Source organism: Amblyomma americanum, chromosome 10, assembly GCF_052857255.1.
Source record: "Amblyomma americanum isolate KBUSLIRL-KWMA chromosome 10, ASM5285725v1, whole genome shotgun sequence".
Taxonomy (NCBI): Eukaryota; Metazoa; Arthropoda; class Arachnida; order Ixodida; family Ixodidae; genus Amblyomma; species Amblyomma americanum.
The window spans coordinates 11,026,282-11,044,349 of record NC_135506.1 but is presented as its reverse complement, the minus strand read 5'-3'; the positions used below and the strand labels follow the sequence as shown (position 1 = coordinate 11,044,349).

Sequence of the window (18,068 nt, the reverse complement as noted above, 5' to 3'; positions counted from 1 at the left end):
GAGGCCTTCTCTGTGCGCTGCGCTCAAGCAACGTCGAGGGACGACCGGTTTCGATTATGAGCATCATCGAGCGACATCCCTCTGGACGGCGGATGCAGTCCCCTGACCATCGGGATCTCCTTCTCCCGGCGGGGCGGTCTGTTACGTCTCGCCTACGACGCGCGGTATAGCCGGCGCGGATGCAACGGATGCCGCGGCTTCGTTCATCGCTGCCGCAACGCCTCCCGCCAAGCGCGTCCAGGCAGGTTTCAGTGCCACGTGTCGTCGTGCGTGCGTGTGTGTGTGTGTGCATGCTGGTGCCCACGTTTGTCAAAGCGCGGCAGCCGGGGAGAGGAGCTCCCCAACTGGAAGGCGAGGAGGTCTGACCGGCGCCGGCCCGGCGGACGCGCCCGTCACGTCTGTTCATGTCCGTGCGTCGCCGTCTTGTGCGACTCATCCCAAGCCGCTCCTTCTTGCCCTCGACTCCGAGGGTATATAAAGGGAGCTGCCCCGGACGCCAACGAGAGACTTCGATTTCGCCCTTCGAGTAACGTGGTCGCCCTGACCGGCTGCTCTTTTGAGATGCCAGAATAAACAAGTTGTTCTGTTGCCAGTCGACTCATCCTTTGCCGGGGCCTTCGGATGTTTCCAGCTTTGCCCCAGGCCGCCAGGCCAACGCTACCCTTGGGGCTTGCAACCCTTTTGCAACAACAGCCTCAACGTGTTGAAGATCCGCACTTATAATTCTTCTTTCTTTTTAACGCAACTAATATGGCACGGCAATGCCGTCCGCCAGTCTTCCTGTCAGCTTCGACAGCAGCCCAGATGCTCCAGATATGCCTATGCCAAGTGCATGCCCTTGGCGGGGACTAACATTTGCTCCATGGCGAGAACTCCAGAAAGTGGCGTTGTTTTTTTTTATTTCTGGGAGCTCACAACTGCGTTTTGATTCTTTTATTACAACGAAGACACTCGACAAGTATTCCCGCAACGTTCGGCTAAATAAACGGCGGGATTACTATGTCGCGGATAAATTTCATGTGAAGATGGAATAGAAATTTGTGAGAAGCCATATAAGCGCGAAACACTGCATAGAAGGAACAGCCAGGACAGTGTGCGTTATTTATGGAAATGCGAGTTTCTGGATTCCATGTCCGCTAAAATGGTCACATGACTGGTTTTTCCTTTCGCACAATGCATTTTTGCATGGAATTCGGCTTGCTAGCCGCACTGTCCTCTTTGACCTTTTCACCATGCAGATGCCTATTACACGTTTACCATGTTCCGTGAAGAGTCTACCAAGTACTAAATGGCCTGTGTTGCATGGTAGGAAAGCCCCTTCTACAGCTTCCCCGTGAATGAGTAATTATCTTACAGTGCCTGCAGCGCACTACCATTACCTCACCTCACCTCACCCCCCCCCCCCCCTTTCGGTTATCAGTGCCACTTCTTTGTAATGAACTATACAAAAGCAGAAGCCGTTTATTATGAGCTCGGTTGTCAATCATGCCATCTGCTGGTCACACTTGCACTGATGTTTTCCTTCCCCGGGTTCTGCAGGCGGCAAGCGGCCCCGCTTCCTCGGTGACCTGGTGCAGCCGGTGCAGACGTCGAGCGACATCATGCCCTCCAAGGCGCGCTCGGAGTCCAACCTGTTCGGTGACCCGCGCAGGCAGCGCGAAGTGGCGATGCTGGTGCCCCACCTGCACATGCTTCTCGCGCGCAGGGGTGACGGACTCTTGTGAGTGCTGCACTGGCGCCTGTGCGTGTACTGTGAACGATTAGTCATATGTCACTTCGCTCTGTGGATTAGCAACGCACTTAGTTCACTGGAAGCGGCTTCAGTTTCTCTACAACACAAAACAGGACCAGAAACCCAGATAACCCACGTAGCTGACAGCCTACCGAAGATGCATTGTTTTTCTTGGACAGATTTCCATAGCGCTATGGAACACGGACGCCAGAAGACACGCAAGACAGGACAAGCGCTGTCCTTGCTTTCCTGCTTTGTGCTTTTTTGCTAAATTGAGTAAACGCGTAATATCTTGCATTCCGTGCGAAATCCGACGCTGTGCTGGTGATTCGGAATAGCGTGTTTTGATTCCAGTAACAAAACATGCGCTCTTGCACCACTCTGAACAGAACAACACACGTACTCGACCGGGAGCCCAACACAAATCGGTAATGATGGATTTTTATGGCGCAAGGGCATGGCCAAAAAGCGCCATGTCACAAGATGTTTTCGACAACTCAAGGTGGGGACAAAGACCCGTTTTTCATGCATTTCACCCCAGATAAGCCGAGCACCAGGCTAAGGAAAAGCTTGTACCCATTGTATCACCGTTTGGTACCCGGCGGCACTGGGGATCGAACCCTCCACCTCTCGCATACAAGGCGGATGCTCAACCACTTAGCCACCGCTGCAGTAGCGAACACAAATCAGAGATCTGCTGTTCCAAATAGAATGTCTATTAGATGATGATGGTGGATTTTTATGGCGCAAGGGCATCTGTGGCCAAAAAAGCGCCATGGCAGGTTTTTTTTTTCTTCTATTCAAAGTGGGGTCAAGCGCCCATTTCCCAAGCAATTCACCCTAATGAAGCCGAGCACAAGCAGAGGAAAGCTTGTACCCGTTGTACCACGGGTGGGTACCTGGCGACACTGGGGATCAAACCCCGCACCTCCCGCATGTGAGGCGGATGCTCAAACGACTAGGCCACCGCTTCAGTCAACGTTCATATCAGGCTTCAGCACATTGAGCTTCGATTAAATAGGTTCAGTTTTGTTTGCTGGAATGGGAACCTCTAGCAATCCCTTTAACCATTTAAATTAACACCTGCGTCAACCGTCATTTGCGTCTTCACGACGCATAGTTGGCGCCAATCCGTTCAGAGCAGTCATGCAATCGAAACTCGCAGTCTTCGCCACTATCATTTAACACAAGTGCGTCCCTTTTTTTCCATAGCATAGTGACGCGAATGACTGCAGCCCCTGCAAGCCTTTTCCGGTGACTAACCGTACAGACGTTTAGGAACGTTCACAAACACTTTTGAGAGGAACGCCCTGGTCTGCACTGAAAGATCGGGTAGACTGAATTTGACGTTGAGAAAATGCGATTTCTGGATTGGGTTGTCTTAAATATTGTCCTATATTATGCAACAATTTCTAGCTCGGCACTTTTGTTAAGAACACATGCGCTGTCTGATGAATTCGCTCTTGATGTGTGCTGTTAGACAGTTATCCATGTCTTAAACGTTGCTCACTCATACAATTCGGCCGAACGGAATTAGTTCGCATCTGTCTTTTTTAGTTCGCATCTGTCTTCTTCATGCTGTGAGCTACCGGTTTCCTTGTTGCTTCTCTCCAGCTCTCAGCTGTCTTGCGCGTCCTATTATGCCCACGAAGCTTCTTAGACTACGGCTACTGTTTGCGCTGACAAAATCCAATAGAAAACATGCACTAAGTAGTTGGCAAGAAAAGCTTGTCCTTGTTCATGGCTATGAGTCTGAAAACTCATAATTTTTATGCTTGGTAGTGTCCAACACATTTATTGTTTAAAATAAGCAATCGGATTTTTAGGCTGCCTGGGCAGTTTACAAAGCCTTACAAAGTTGCATTGCGCTCATGGCGACTGTGTCGTGTCACGCAGCATCAGGCCTAGCAGGAAGCTCGTCCGCAACGTCCTGCCTCCAAGCCTATACCGCAAGGAACTGCAGAAACAGGTAAGGCGTTTAATTTGCTCGTTCCGGATCACTGGGATCACTTCGCACAAACATCTTGTTGGTAGAAATATCTTGTTTTCTTACAAATACGAGCGCAACCTTGTTACCCTGGCATCACTTCTCTATCATTCGCGCACAGACACAACTGCAAGACGAGATGTCACATGTCTTTAGGGCAAGAGTAGCACAATTCACCCTGTAAAGCTGAGGCGAAATTCTAGATGGCACTCTTTCTAAAGTGTGACTAGGGAACCTCCATGCCAATGTGCCCGTCGGACAAGCTGAACATTGAAGCGCTTACAGTGACTTGTATCCAATATTGTTAGAAGCCTTAAGACGCGCTTTCCTTTCTTTTCCCCTTAAAGTAATAGCCTTCAGTAGCCGTTATAGCGTTTAGACGCGCCTACTTTTTGGCGTAGTCAAGGGATAGAATAGATCGATGCAATTCTTTCAGAAAGTGCTGCTTTTACGTCTTCCGTACTAGTACCATACCTCTTCCATTGACTGTTCCTAGTCTCTTTTTTTGTGTCTGTATATTCTTTTATTATGCCCTACAGATTATGATGATGATAATAGTATTAGTAATAAGGATGACAGTAATTTTGGAGTTTCACTCTAGTTTTATTCTCTCATATTTTTGGGCTTGAAGGTCCATGCCTCTCTTTCATGCGTCCGTCTCTCAATCATGGAAGAATATAACAAGAACCAGCTCAGACTTGAGAATGCATCCTGTGGTACTGAGCCTGTCATTCCCTTGCACTGGCACTGAAGCAGATCGAGGAGAAGCAGCAGCGACTGGAGGAGCAGCGTCTGCGGGACCAGGAGGAAGAGGAGAAGCTGGAGCGGCGTGTTCAGCAGCAGCAGATGAAGATGTACCAGGAGTACGAGGAGGAGAGGAAAAGGCACCGGCCCAAGGAGCAGGTGGGGCACATCCTCCCCAGTCGCACCTTTAGGGAGGCTCCCCACCGAACTGTCCTGCGGTTAATTTCACGGGGGGCACGGCTCGCCGGGTTCAGGACTCGAGTCAGCTGCTATGAGTGCTCTGTAACACTGAAGCAGCTCACCCAGAAGGGTTCATTTGGCATCCACGTCTGACACGGCAATCTGCGTATTTGCCGACTTTGAGTTCTAAGTGATTTCAATCTCTCGCCCTTCACGAAGCAATCAACGGTGACCGGTGCCTTCTTTAATGTGTATCACAGTAGAATCCCATATTTCAACACGTAATAGTAAGAATAATGAGTATCTAGAGGGCGTGCCTTCAGCACATGCCTGCTCACAAAGGGACACTGTCATTCCGTCGCCGCAGGTCAGCAAGCGTCCTGAGCAAGTGACCAGGGGTCCCCAGGAAAGAGAGCGGATGATGATCGAGACGAAGCGGTCGGTGCCTCACACTAAGCCACCGAAAGTGGTAAGCCCGGGGCTCTGTGCCTTGTATTGAGAGTCCTTAGGCCGTGTTGTGTGCGGGTGATCGGAAAGACTCCCACTTGGCTCGACCACAAGGGGTCGATCAGATGAGTATCTGTTTAGAGAAGAGGCGGTGCCAGACATCACTAGGCTCTCTTAGTTTCTTTTTCTCCTGACGTGTACCCATCCTAAAAATAGCTGGTTGTATCCAAGAATGCGCAGTTGCATTTTGTTATAAGGAAATTTTACTTCAATATGACATACTAAAGAAAACTTTCACTCGTCTTTTTCCTCACCTTTGCACGACCAACTGTACAACCGTATTTACCCACAACTTCTACAGCGAGAATGACCGTGCTTTCTGCAGAATATCTGAGCTAAACCTCTCTACAAGGCTAGCAAAACTACCCGCAAACCACACGAAACTTGTAACTTTCGACAGTGCATCGTAAGAAATCTACTGTACGCTGTTTACGTCTTATTTACTTTTGCGCAAATCACTATTGATATTCCACATGTTAGTTGAATTTCATTTCTTCTCTGTATGAAGTGAATTTTTGTTATCTTCTAGATTTATTTTTGAAGCGGTGTGTCTCATGTTTAGTGCGTGTACTGCACTGGAAGTACCAGTTGACTGCATACTCCTCTGCACATTGCTGTTTTTTTTGTGCAGCAGTGTCCTAAATCCCGCAGTCCAACTCCTCTCTGGGCTCATCCTATCATTGCGAATAAATAAAATAAACGAAAATAAATTTATCGCACCAACTCTTTGTCGATCCATACTATGGCATTCTCAAGAAGTGTTTGAAGTTCATCTATAAACGCCTGTGAGTCATCCGCTAGCGTAAAGTTTGCTTTCCGCGTTCTGAAAACAGCCTTATCTAGTCTGGAACATTAGAGCATTGACTCATGCAGCGGCAAAACCTGAGAGAAAGAAGGCAAGCTTTTGGTACTTATCTTTCCCCACACCCAGAGAAAGGATTTGTGCTGTCAAATTTACGCAGAAACAAGGGTATAAACGCACGGTCTCTCCATATACTCCCCTCTACTGAACAGATTATCCAGGGCAGCACGAGCGCTGCCTGTAGACCCGAACGGGCTTTGCACTGCTTCTAAAACCACAATTAAAATATGTGAGGAAACGCACCAAGTTTGAGCGACCAGATGCCTCAAAATAAGTATTAACACAGACACCACACGCAGCAAGCACAACGCATGGCGGTGCCCGGCCGTCGTGACACGTCCCCGTCACATACAAGATAGAGAATCACAACCTACCGGGACTGAAGGTCTCTTAAGGATGACAGCGAAGGTGAGCTTGTGGTCCTCTCACGCTTCGATACAGAAACCGATATCGTCGTCTGAGCGAACCTTCTACGACAAATATTCATCCTCAAAAGCAGACTGCGGGCCATCTTCTTCCATTTGAAACAAGGCTTCGAACAAACAACAGAACTCGTGGATACCAGATCCTATCATGGCCTCTGCGTGTCAACGCGACCACTGTAGCACTGTCTCGGAAGTTTCCACTCATGCATGCTGTTATCGTTGGAGCCATGTTTGCGAGAGAGAGAGGGATAAAACATTTATTATTTCATTGAAGTGTTCTACGAGTCAAGTAGGTGGACTCCTCAGTTCAGGACTCCGGTGGCTTGGGCGGATGCCTGGACCAGTCTGATGATGCGACACTGGTCCTCCAGACCATTAGTGGTCAGAGCTGCTTCCCACTGCTCGTATGATGTCTGTAATGTTTTTAGATGAGGTGGTTTTTGGGGACAATTCCAGGAAATGTGAAATAGCGTAGGCTTTTCGCCGCACCATGGAAAGAAGGGGCGGTACTTGGAAGGGTGAATGAAGCTGTACAAGTACAGGTTAGGGAAGGTATTCGTCTGTATTCGCCTCCAAAATGTGGCTTCTTCTGTGGTGAGTTTAATATGGGGAGGGGGATATATTCTACGATCTAATCTAAGCATCTCCAGCCGTTCCCCATAGTTTGATGGTAGAGGGGTGAGGTACGGGCAAGGATCCGCTCGGTTTGTTAGCTCACGAGCTAGATTGTTTGCCGCCTCGTTGCCTTCAAGACCTGGATGGCCCGGGGTCCAAGGAATGTTATGGGGGCGTTGAAGTGTAGGTGAGAGGCCCGACGGTATGAGTAGAGCCGCTGTCATTTTTGGGACTTTCCCTGTAACGTAATATTGGCAAGCTCGCTCCGAGTCAGTTATTATGTAAGCTGATTTGTCCGCCAGATCACAATGCCTTATGGCAAGGGCGATGGCGGAGGCATTGGCATTGGTATGGTATCTGATCTGGTATTTCCAATTGCAATTATTGCAGGGCGGTCCGTGAGGAAAGCTCTAATGTAGTTAAGGATCTTCTGTCCACATCCCAGGGAGTTCAGTTCGCGGAGGATAGCTCCGTGTGAGACATTGTCAAAAGCTCCCTTAAGGTCAAGCGCCAGGATCAGATGCTCGCCTCCTCTTGGGATGTCTGTAAGAACTTCCTCCTTAAGCAAGAGAAAGGCGTCCTGGGTTGAGAGACCGCGCCTGAAGCCAATCAGGGACTGTGGAAAGAGATCCCTGTCCTCAATGAAATTCACGGGGCGGTTTTGGATAACTCGCTCATAGAGCTTCCCAAGACAGTATGTAAGGGAGATCGGTCTTAATGTTTCAAGGGTGGGCCGCTTTCCGGCCTTAGGAACTGGTCATACTGGGAGATCTGAACGCCCCCCCCCCCCCCCCCCCCAGTACTTGGGGATATGCGGCAGACTCCCAAAAGGGCAAACTTCTCCTGGAAGCGGTGGATCAAGAAGGATTAGACCTCCTTACCGACGTTACAATCCCAACGAGAATTGGAAACAGCGTCAGTAGGGGCACCTGCCCAGATCTAACGTTATCGAAAAACAATGCATCAGCTACTTGAACAAACCTGGGGGAACAACTAGGCAGTGACCACTACATCCTTAGTACGTCAGTGCCAACGTCTAAACTTCGCCGAACGCTCGGTGAAGTAAATATTACGGATTGAGAAGTTTATCGCAGGCATCCCGCAACTGAAGAAGGCATCCAAGACATAGCAACATGGAGTGAACACATCAGGGAAGCTCACAAAGCTAGCACACAGAGTATACCGCGCACAACGAAAAACCCGGAAGCAGATCGTCACCTACTACACTTGTTGGAGGCTCGTCGTAGTCTCGTCCGCAGATGGAAGAAGCAAAAGTTAAACCGCAGGCTCCGACTTAGGTTATCAGCACTTTCCGAACAAGCCCAGGAGTACGCAACGCAACTCGCTCAGCAAAACTGGATAGATTTTTGTGCCTCCCTCAAAGGCACACTCAGCACCTCTCAAACTTGGACCATACTAAGAAGCTTAATTGATCTGGGCAAAACCAAAACCACAGTCAATCGCACGTTGCAAGAAATTGCTTACAAATTTCAAGGAACAGATCAGGAATTGAAACAAGCCCTACAAGACCAGTACATTGGCACTCAAACAATCCCGCCATGCAATCTTCAATACACAGGAGCTCTGAACACTGATCTAGACGAGCCCATCACGGTGGCTGAAGTATATGCGGCAGCAAGAGCCGCGGAACGCAATACAGCCGCAGGAGCAGACAAAGTGACCAACGCAATGATAAGAAACCCTAGCTCAAAACATATTGAGCAAATGACTGACTACCTTAATGGCCTATGGGAGGAAGGATGAGTCCCAAACGAGTGGCGACATGCAGAGATTATCACAATTCTATGTTTGCGACCTGTTGGCAAGAATAGAGCAGTGACGGATAGGCTTGCCGCCTTTCTCCCAGGTGGCGCGTCCAGCGGAAGACGGCCGAAAAGCAAAGAGCGACGCCGTGCCAGACTCGAGGCCTGCCCGACGGAGAAGCGGTAATGTCACCTTCAGTTTCTTGCATACAATTTCGCATCGGGAAGCAACAAAATCCCCCAACAAATGTGACACAGCTACGCGAGACAAGGAAGCCGTGGCCTCAGCTGCATATACTTTCGTGCACAGCCATTCTGCATGTACAGACATCCTGTTTTACCTTTTTTGCATTGATAATCTTGTTCCCTCCCAATTAAACAGTATGTACGCCCGCAACCCTTTCACCGGGGAGAGCGTTCATCGAATGAGCCATGCTCGCTGAATAAGAGCGAAAACTCGTCGTAAGAATTCTAACACAAATTTTCAGTTATGCGCGGCATATGACGCCAACTCTTCTCATTTATGTCAATGTTGGAAGGGAGGCCACGCTGCTTAGAGTCTGGTAGAGGACAGCATATGGCTAAGAGACCTAAATTGTGAACTCACCAAAGGCTTGGGATCGGTTTACAAAGGAAACACATGTTCGCTGTCCTGCGACAAGCGTTCGGCAAGTCAAACCACCTGCATTTAAGACTTCTGGCCGCTCTTGAGGTCTAGCGTACGCTATAAACTACCGGTATCTGTGACATGAAAGCCGTACAGATGGCATCTTGCAGTAGCGTTGTGCGTCGTTTGTAAATTATCTGCAAAACGGCGTTGATACCTGAATTTTAATTGAATTTTATTCTTTTTTCGTAGAATAAAATGCAATTAACATTTAGGCATCAATTAACTTCCACCAGTGGCACGTAGCTATTGGCGTTGGTAACTCGCTCCTAGAAGGTAGGGAAATGCCAACACTGAGAAGCTCTAAAAAGGTGCTGTTGTTGTTAGCCCTGGCATATACCGCGTGGCGCACGAGCTGTCTGCCTAGAAGCCGCCCAGCGGCTATTGTTGCAGACGTGGCATTGGGAACTCTTGCTTACTACATTCTATCTGATGAGTTTGTTTTTTTTGCGAAGGTTCGCTTCCCCTTGAATGTTTTCTGGAAGCTGCTCCAAAATATTTTCTAGTCCTCTTTACACATCAAGGCAAGAGCAGGAGACTTTCTTAAAAGAAAATATAGTCGGCGTCGTAGTGTCGCAATTCAAAACTTCCGAATACACCAGCTGTCCTACCATCCAGCTGTTATGCGTGGAACGGGTGCTTGCGTAAAGTGGTCACGTGATGTAGGTCACGTATTTTAGAAGGTTAGCCCTTGCAAGTCTTGCAGTGAGCGCTCTCAAGAACTGTGGGGCAAGGGTTGGGAAGCGTAAGGACAAAACTTCGCTCCTGAGGAGGACCAGATATCGAGGAGTCTTTCTCCTCTACGTGCTCACTTGAGCTTCACACGACAGTGTTGTTCATCTGGGAAACGAAAGTTGATTCCGAGTTTTCTGAGCGCAGCGATTGCCAGCCGCATGAACAGTGTTGACGTACCGCAGCTCGTGATTGATATCCGCTTTATTTCTCTCCGCTGAAAACGCAGAGTCGCGAGACAGGATGGCCAACAATGTGGAGCTGCTTCGACGACAGCTGGCCACGGAGCAGCAGATAAACAGAATACAGCAGATGCAGGTCGGTGCACTCTCCGCGTAATCAGTGGGGTTGTGAATGTCCGGGAAGCACGCACCCAAGTTTTACCGAAACTGGAGCATACCAATGTCACATGCAGTTCCTTTTGCAAGACACCCATACGACTTAAGTAGGTCTCTTGTAGAGCGATGAATTTTGAGTAGAATGCCAGAATAACAATAAGAGAGGGCCATGCTAGAAGCAACGGTGAAGCCTTTGTAGATCTGTGGGCTGACAACATAAAAAAGGAAAACTTGTTGGTTTCGTTGTAAATAACAAACATCGCGAACAAAGCGTATCGGAGTTTGATGAGCGTCCCCTATTAACGGGTCAGCAGGACAAAAATACGCACGCCTGGACAAATACTGAGGAGTTGAACGCTCCGAATATTGACTTTAGGCTTCGAATTATGTTAAGCCACCTTTGCACAGTTTCATCTGCATTTCACGCTTAAGAACTGGCGCAATAAATTCGATCCTTTTTGAAGGATTAATTCTTTTCTTGTATGCCTCTATGGATTCTGGTGAATTAGTAGAACGGCTGCCATTCTAAACTCTGGCTTCTAGACACGCCATGAAGTCTTGAGTTTTCACAGTACATCTCCACTAGCAAAAAAAAAAACGCTCATGCTTAAAGTTCACCTTCACACCTCCTGTTTTTTTTTTCTTTTCAGAGAAATTACGTCGTCACCGAGGCTGGTCGCTGCGAAGACTCCGACTGCTGAGCTGATTGTTACCGCCGTCCACAAGTTGCAGAAGCGCGTCTTGTTCTTGTAGACCGCAACATTTGTTCCATGTTGCCTCCCTCATGCAATAAAGAGACGCCCCAGACCTGTTTATCTGCAGCATGTTCTCCATTATATTCATATTTGAAGAACTAAGCGTATGATTCGATATTTGTTTTTCTTGCTTTGTACCACATGGTCTTCGGGAAAGTGGGAAATGGGGACGATTGGGGTGGTGGGAGGGGAGTGTCGCTTTTCTTAACTCTTGCCTGATGAGAAAGGGGGCACCTCCTTTTCCTTTTATGAGTGGAAATACATTTCCGCTGATTGTGGTTGCGATTTTTGGCGGGTAGTTGCTATTGCCGATGACGACCGCCTCTAAAGAGGCGCGTATACCCACGAAAGGTGGGAGTGGAAAACGGTGTCTTTGCGATGATCACCTCCTGCTCAAGAGAGCGCCGATATTAGAACCGCATCCATTGTATCCAGGATTTCTTCTTCTATTATTACTCACCTTAACCTTCGCCTTCTGTGATCACTAGTTAATAGAGAGAACCTATCGCCCTACCTTGGCGGTCTTGTGCGCAGTGTCGCAGTGTGTATATGCGTAGGGGGATATAAGCAGTTTCCTCCCTGGCTCAATACCTACAGCCGACCTGCCTATAGTGAACTAATCCTAAAGCTGTATGAATCGCGTATCCTAGCTCGCCGCGCTTCCGTCACTGAGCAGAAACCCGATGGCGATGGCCCGTGAAACCTCTCCTCTACAGGCTGCGTGTTTTTTGCCGATTATTATCCAATGCTCGCGGTAGCAGCGCGAGTGGTCCTTAAATTCCCTCTAACATGTTTCACGGACTCGTCGCCCTCGCCGCGAGGCTTAGCCCCGCACTCACCTTCGATGCCGACGGCCTGGCTCGAAGAGGTGCATTCCTCGGCAGTGGTCAGTGAGTGGCTAGTGCAATGGCTCCTACGAGTCCCCGCTGGACGGTGAACACGAGAGCAACCCACTGGAAACGGGCACAAACTCACGCCTAGAAGACTGCCGCTTGTACGGCGAAAGTAAATTCGGCGGCTACCAGCAACGAAGAAAGAACGGCGGTCTGACACGGCGCATGCATGGTCGCACTTTTCGTCGGCGAGTCGGCTGCTTGCGCATGCGCGTTAATGACAGCTAGATGACTTTCTAAAGGCCGCCTGCGCTGTCACGCTTATCAGCGATAGAAAATTTCCCCTGGGTGCAGAGACCGAGAACAGTGAGAGTGCACTTCACCGCGCCACTACTTGCGTGGACAGAGGGCTGATTCCAACGTTTCCTGCGGCCAGACATTTTTCTTTTTGTTTTGTTGTCTGCCTCTGGCCCGTCTAGATGAAGTGATATCAAGACTGCTTTAGATGCACAAGTTTCGCCTTGCACGCACATGCCCGAGCTTGGGTGACGTTTTCCTTGTTCCTCTTATTTCCTGCACTTCAAACAAGCGGTCTAAAAGGAAAGCAATAATTTTTTGCACCCTTTAGTTCTAATTCAAAGACACAATGGGCTCTAACTTCCGCAGAGTGAAGGAAGCGCCTTCAATGACCATAGCAGACAGCTGTGGATGATGTATATATCCATAAGGTGAGGAAATGTATGTGCTCGATTTTTCATTTCTTCAGCGGCTATGTAGACTGGCCGTGCTGTTTACTCCTCGTGCGTTCCTCTCATTTTCTTGCGTGACTGCTTTTGTTAACATCTATTTGACGGGTTCACCGTCCTAAACGACTGTGGGTGGCTGTTTGCCTTGGCTGTCTGCAGAGGGCAGCAGTCCCCGAGCTTCAAGCCGGCGAGCAGAAGAACAATGTCTCAACTCTGAGCTCACTGGGATATCTAAAACCTTTGTCCGTAAAGTTCCGAGACAGTCCATTAAAAAATGCGTTTAACATTGAAATCATTTATGCAGCACCCCTTCGAAAAAGTCTCCCTTGCAGTCTATACACAGCTTCCAACGCTTCTTGAGGTCTTGGAAACAGTTGGAAAACGCTTCTTTTGGCAGGGCTGTCAACTCCTTTGTCGTGCCTTCTTGAATGGCATACACTCTATCTATTCAGCGATCTTTTAGGGCTCTCTTCACACGAGGAAAAAGGAAAAAATCGCATGGGAAGAGGTCAGGCGAGAGTATGGCGGATATGGAAATACTGTAATGCTGTGCTTGGCGAGAAATTTTATCACGCTGAGAGCAGTGTGCAGCCTTGCGTTATCCTGGAGAAGGATAACGCGTCAAAGCCCCGCTGCTCACTGCTGGGTCGGTGGTCATAAAAACCGTTGTCGATCGTAAGCCTGCGTTCACGAAGTGTGCCCACTCCTTTATGGCTCTCGTTCCCGCTTCTTCGTCATTTATTGCATTTCTCATTTTCCTTCGAAGCCTAGCAGTGGCTGTTGGTGCGCGCTTCCTTTGGCTTTATTTACAAAACCGGCGTGGCGACGGAGAAGGCGCGCGGCTCCCCACCTTTCGTGTTCGCCTTGTGCGCAGCCTGACTGCAGAAACCACCTCTTCTCCGGGAATCTTCGCCCTAAGGACTACCGGGAATTCGTAGCGGGCTGCATAGACTAGAGACGTTAGCCCGGAGTACGGATCGGGCCCCCATCCTCAGACCGTCCCTCTTGCCCTTCCTCGTCCTCGTTCTCATCCTCACGAATTTTAATGCGTTCATCCTCCCTCTCCTCACGGAGTGACATCATCATCAGGTGAAGAGGAGGGTTCACTCATGCACGTCGATGAGTTTACCGTGAACCGTCATAGCTCTCGTCAAAAGTGCAGACTTCTGTAGGCGGAACGAAAAGTATATAACAGGATGAAAGCGAATACAGGTATAGTCTTAGCCAAAAGTCTTAAAGCCAAAGACTTTTCGCTTCAGCCTAATAACAGAGCCATTACGGCATTATTAAAGACCGGATGACCTTGAAATGCTAGCAGAAGGTTTCTTCATGCGGTAGAGAAGCTTCCTGCTTGGCTTGTGCTTTGAATGATCCGCTACACGGAGCATTCTGGGAACATTCATTTCGCTGCAGATGAACACTGTGGCCTAAAGACTTTTGACCGAGTCTGTACATCATTACATTCCAAAGGGCATCAGACAAGCATATTGTAAGATCAGTTTGTTTCTCAAATCACATTACTGCAACATAAGTAACGAAACGGGAAAAGTATGATGATGCTCTGAAAAAGCGGTCGTTCAGAGCAGATGGATATAGCGCGATTCTTAACCTGAGCTTATATGCAGAACTGCGTATAGGCAGAAACTGCAAACACTGTTCCAGTTGTAATTAAAAACAAAGTAATTTTTCCCCCGTGCTTATGTCTGCATATGCAGAACTTGGGGATAAAGAATCTGCGTAAGAGAACGCAAAAAAATCGCGCAAATAACGCACGCAATATACAGAATGGTACAGTCCACAGGTCAGTGACTGCTGGGCACGCACAACTGTGAAGGAGGGAGGGCACAGTTGGAACCGTCTTCATTTGTATACAGTCAGTGAAGCCCGCATGGTAATGAGCGCCCTCTATGCCGTGTCGTGAGCCATCTGGACCACAACAAAATGAGAAGACGTCTGTGAATCGGCTATGATCTCCCACACGGATCTTGGAGGCTACAGTATTTGGGGACCCTCCGCTGTAGTCTTAGTGCGGGACAGTAACTATGGCCTCCACCCGCCTCGTTTTCAGAACAGGTGCCTCGCGCAGGCGACGGTGGCGATCTTCTGGACGAGTATCTCGCAGCCCAGCGGCGCAACATGCACGTTGGAGGAGATTAGGGAGGCCCGGAATGGAACGTGCACTTCCAGCCGGATCAGGTTCATATCTGGTTTGTCCATTATGGGCTTGAGGATGTTCCGCAGCATCTCTCGGTACGCTGCACCTGCAACAAAAGAGAGAAATCAAAGGATCTGTCGGAGGATCTCTTTTCTTCGCTTGTTCCAAAAACGTGTGATGAGCGCACAGCCGCATACCATTCACCACTTTGATCAGTTTTGCCTTTAGGTTGTCTGAATGACGCTAGCAGAAAAGGTCGGTTATATTTATTTTCACGCTTAATCAACAATTTTTTCCTCTTGATTTCGACTAGGATGCCATTAACCCGCGTTTGTTCCCTCACCCACTCCACCTCTTTTGGTATTTTAACGTTACACCTATCATTTATCTTTCGATATATGGCTCGCTGCGTTGTCCTTAAACTTAAGCTGAACCCTTTTCGTTAGCCTCCGCTTTTCTGCCCCGCAGGTGAGTACCGGTAAGATAGATTGGTTTTGTTTATATAGGTTTAACGTCCCAAAGCGACACAGGCTATGAGAGACAGCGTAGTGAAGGGCTCCGGAAATTTCGACCACCTGGGGTTCTTTAACGTGCACTGACATCGCACAGTACACGGGCCTCTAAAATTTGGCCTCCATCGAAATTCGACCGCCGCGGCCTGGATCTAACCCGCGTCTTTCGGGCCAGCAGCCGAGCGCATAACCTCTCAGCCACCGTGGCGGCTAAACGGTAAGATAGAAGTGTTGTGTACTTTTCTCTTGAGGGATATTGGTAACCTGCTATTCATGATCTGAGAGAACTTGCCATATGCACTCCACCCCATTCTCATTCTTCTAGTTGATTCCCCGTGACAATATCATGATCCGGATCAGCTTCCGGATCCAGATCCGGACCAAGAAATGAGCTTGGGCAGGACATTTAATGCGAAGGCTGAATAACCGCTGGTCCTTAAGGGTAACGGAGTGGATTCCAAGAGAAAGTAAGCGTATAGCAGGGGGCGGTAGAAAGGTGGGCGGATTAGATGCGGGCATACGATGTGTGCAGCTGGAAAAGGACAGGGTTAATTGGAGAGACATGGGAGAGGCCTTTGCCCTGCTGTGGGCGTAGTCGGGCTGATGATGATGATGATTCAACAATATTATTTTCCTAGACAGCGCGGAGTGGCTATAGTGTGCCCAAAAGTTGGTTGATTACGTATACCGGCGCCGCGGCGCTGTGTTTACCCAGAGGCGTCGTATCCTTGGTAATGTGCCTCACGAGCTTGATGTGGGCCGAGTGTAGCGGGACGACGTAGTCGTCCGAGGCGCCGAGAAGCACGATGTTCTTGAAGTGCGTCAGACCTGCGTGCCGACGTGTGCAAATATTCGTGAGGACGTCGAGGAAGGTATTGTGACAAGCATGGCGCGGTACGCGGTGCGTTTCATATGGCATTTTTCATGTTTTAACGACACTCTGGTCCACTTCGAGAGGGACAAATTAAGATTTTTGTTTTTATTTCAAGAAATATTACGGCCATGTCTACGTGGATGAAGCGATTCAGTTTTTCAAGAGCACTTCAAGCGTTAGGAAAAACACGCACTCAAGTAAACAATGTTGCGCAGTGCAGAATCGAAGCTTTCAGTTGACTAGCATCCGCCGTTTCGATTCGTACTTTCGTTTACGAGGAACATTTTACAAGCCAGAATAAATGTATAAGTCTGATACCACTAAGTCTGCAGTGAAGCTCCGCCCACATTCAGGACCGCCGCACAGAATTCCTCCACGACAAAAAAGTAGACCGCTGTTGAAATTTTTCTTGTTACCTAAACCAAAAACTAATCACAAGGAAAAATTATGGGAGCTAGAATTTTTATACCCGGCTTGTTTAAGATAGTCAAATATTAAAAAAGTTGATTTCGTTTATACTATTGCGATGGGCCAGAGGAGTAATAGAGTACGCCACGGACCGTGACCCAGTGTTAGCAACTGCTGTTTTTTTTTTCAAGTTGTATCCGACTTTAGCAAAATGCATAAAATGCAAGAACGTTGGAAATAACTAAAGATAATCAGCATGCAGTACAAACAGAGAATCAGCACGCTAGTATTGCATGCGTTTGCTATCATCCCATCTGCTGTCTAACTCCTAGTAAGCGGTTCTTTGCGGTACACAGATTAGAAACGCGACGGAAGGTAGATAGGGACGGCATGCTTAGTGCACCTGTGTGTTCACTAAGGCGGTAGAGGTACGTCTTGCGAATGTCTGCGGCGTCGGCGAGCATCATTTGCCTCATCGAGTCGGTGTATTCGAATCGCTGGAGGTACCACATCCCTGGGTAACATGAAGAATGAAACATGATAAAGCCAGGCTGCAAAAATGGTACTGCGAATGTGAACGAACCGGCAATGTGCGTCCGATTAACGAACTACGCTCATTGGAGAAGTGCAACGCGCATTTAGAGAGATTCGTGAGAGCGGGCACGATGTTTCACTTCCGGCAAGATAAGCTTATATCTACCAAAAACACAACGTACGCAAGCAGTTTGAAAATATATCAGGGAAACTAGGGTGATGTCCCCTATGCAATGAAAGCCATGATACCAGCAGAAATTCTGACGCAACTTCCTATTAGCCTGGAAACGCCCCCCCCCCCCCCCCCCCCCTCCCCCATATTGCAGGCGCATTGCCCGTCCGTTTTTTTTTCGTTTTTTTTTTCGGGATATGCTACTGTTTACTACAAGGCTGTCGATTTCTCTAAAGAACAGCGCAATTGCGAGGGCACGTTTCCCCACGGTTGCTCGCACCATGAATCATTTAAAAGTAACATCCTGCCTAACACCTTGTCGTGATGGATTCGGTATGAGAACAACACGACTGCCGCTCTCTACAGGGAACGAAAAATGTTTGACAGTAGTGGCAAAACAGTATGGAACCAAAAATGCCGAATACAGCGGTACATTTAAGTATTTTGTTTCCATATATTCTGTCCTCCTTCAGCAGTGTTTTTGATGTAATTTGGCACAGGTACCATTTCACTTAGCTAAACACCAA

General features: G+C 48.5%; 2 protein-coding genes across 5 annotated transcripts in view; one reads left to right on the top strand and one right to left on the bottom strand.

Annotated features, from left to right (window-relative positions):
• LOC144108034 (uncharacterized) overlaps nucleotides 1-11,366 on the top strand; it is a 47,714-nt gene extending 36,348 nt beyond the window's left edge. For 2 of the 4 annotated variants that reach the window (XM_077641314.1, XM_077641311.1), the window contains 7 exons: nucleotides 1,540-1,720; nucleotides 3,629-3,701; nucleotides 4,473-4,622; nucleotides 5,011-5,112; nucleotides 8,920-8,998; nucleotides 10,444-10,532; nucleotides 11,203-11,366. In XM_077641314.1, coding sequence (XP_077497440.1) covers nucleotides 1,540-1,720; nucleotides 3,629-3,701; nucleotides 4,473-4,622; nucleotides 5,011-5,112; nucleotides 8,920-8,998; nucleotides 10,444-10,532; nucleotides 11,203-11,253 — 725 coding nt within the window. In that variant the 3' untranslated portion in view covers nucleotides 11,254-11,366. The remainder of the gene's footprint in view (nucleotides 1-1,539; nucleotides 1,721-3,628; nucleotides 3,702-4,472; nucleotides 4,623-5,010; nucleotides 5,113-8,919; nucleotides 8,999-10,443; nucleotides 10,533-11,202) is intronic. The other 2 variants (XM_077641313.1, XM_077641312.1) reach the window with 2 other exon arrangements.
• A 3,447-nt stretch (nucleotides 11,367-14,813) lies between these two features.
• Nucleotides 14,814-17,347, bottom strand: LOC144107124 (protein FAM135A-like). Its single transcript, XM_077640112.1, has 3 exons — nucleotides 17,239-17,347; nucleotides 16,265-16,381; nucleotides 14,814-15,147 (listed from the first exon to the last, which is right to left on the bottom strand). The coding sequence occupies exons 1-3, from the start codon at nucleotides 17,345-17,347 to the stop codon at nucleotides 14,951-14,953; spliced, it is 423 nt and encodes a 140-aa protein (XP_077496238.1). The 3' UTR covers nucleotides 14,814-14,950.
• Between the last annotated feature and the right edge of the window lie 721 nt (nucleotides 17,348-18,068).

Bases quoted from the DNA above. Each gene is read 5' to 3' on its own strand.
- LOC144107124 (XM_077640112.1), bottom strand. From the start codon at position 17,347: ATGTGGTACCTCCAGCGATTCGAATACACCGACTCGATGAGGCAAATG. The intron at 16,382-17,238 runs GTGCACTAAGCA...GTCGGCACGCAG, and splicing joins CCGCCTTAGTGAACACACAG to GTCTGACGCACTTCAAGAAC. The intron at 15,148-16,264 runs GTAAACACAGCG...CTTTTGTTGCAG, and splicing joins CAAGGATACGACGCCTCTGG to GTGCAGCGTACCGAGAGATG.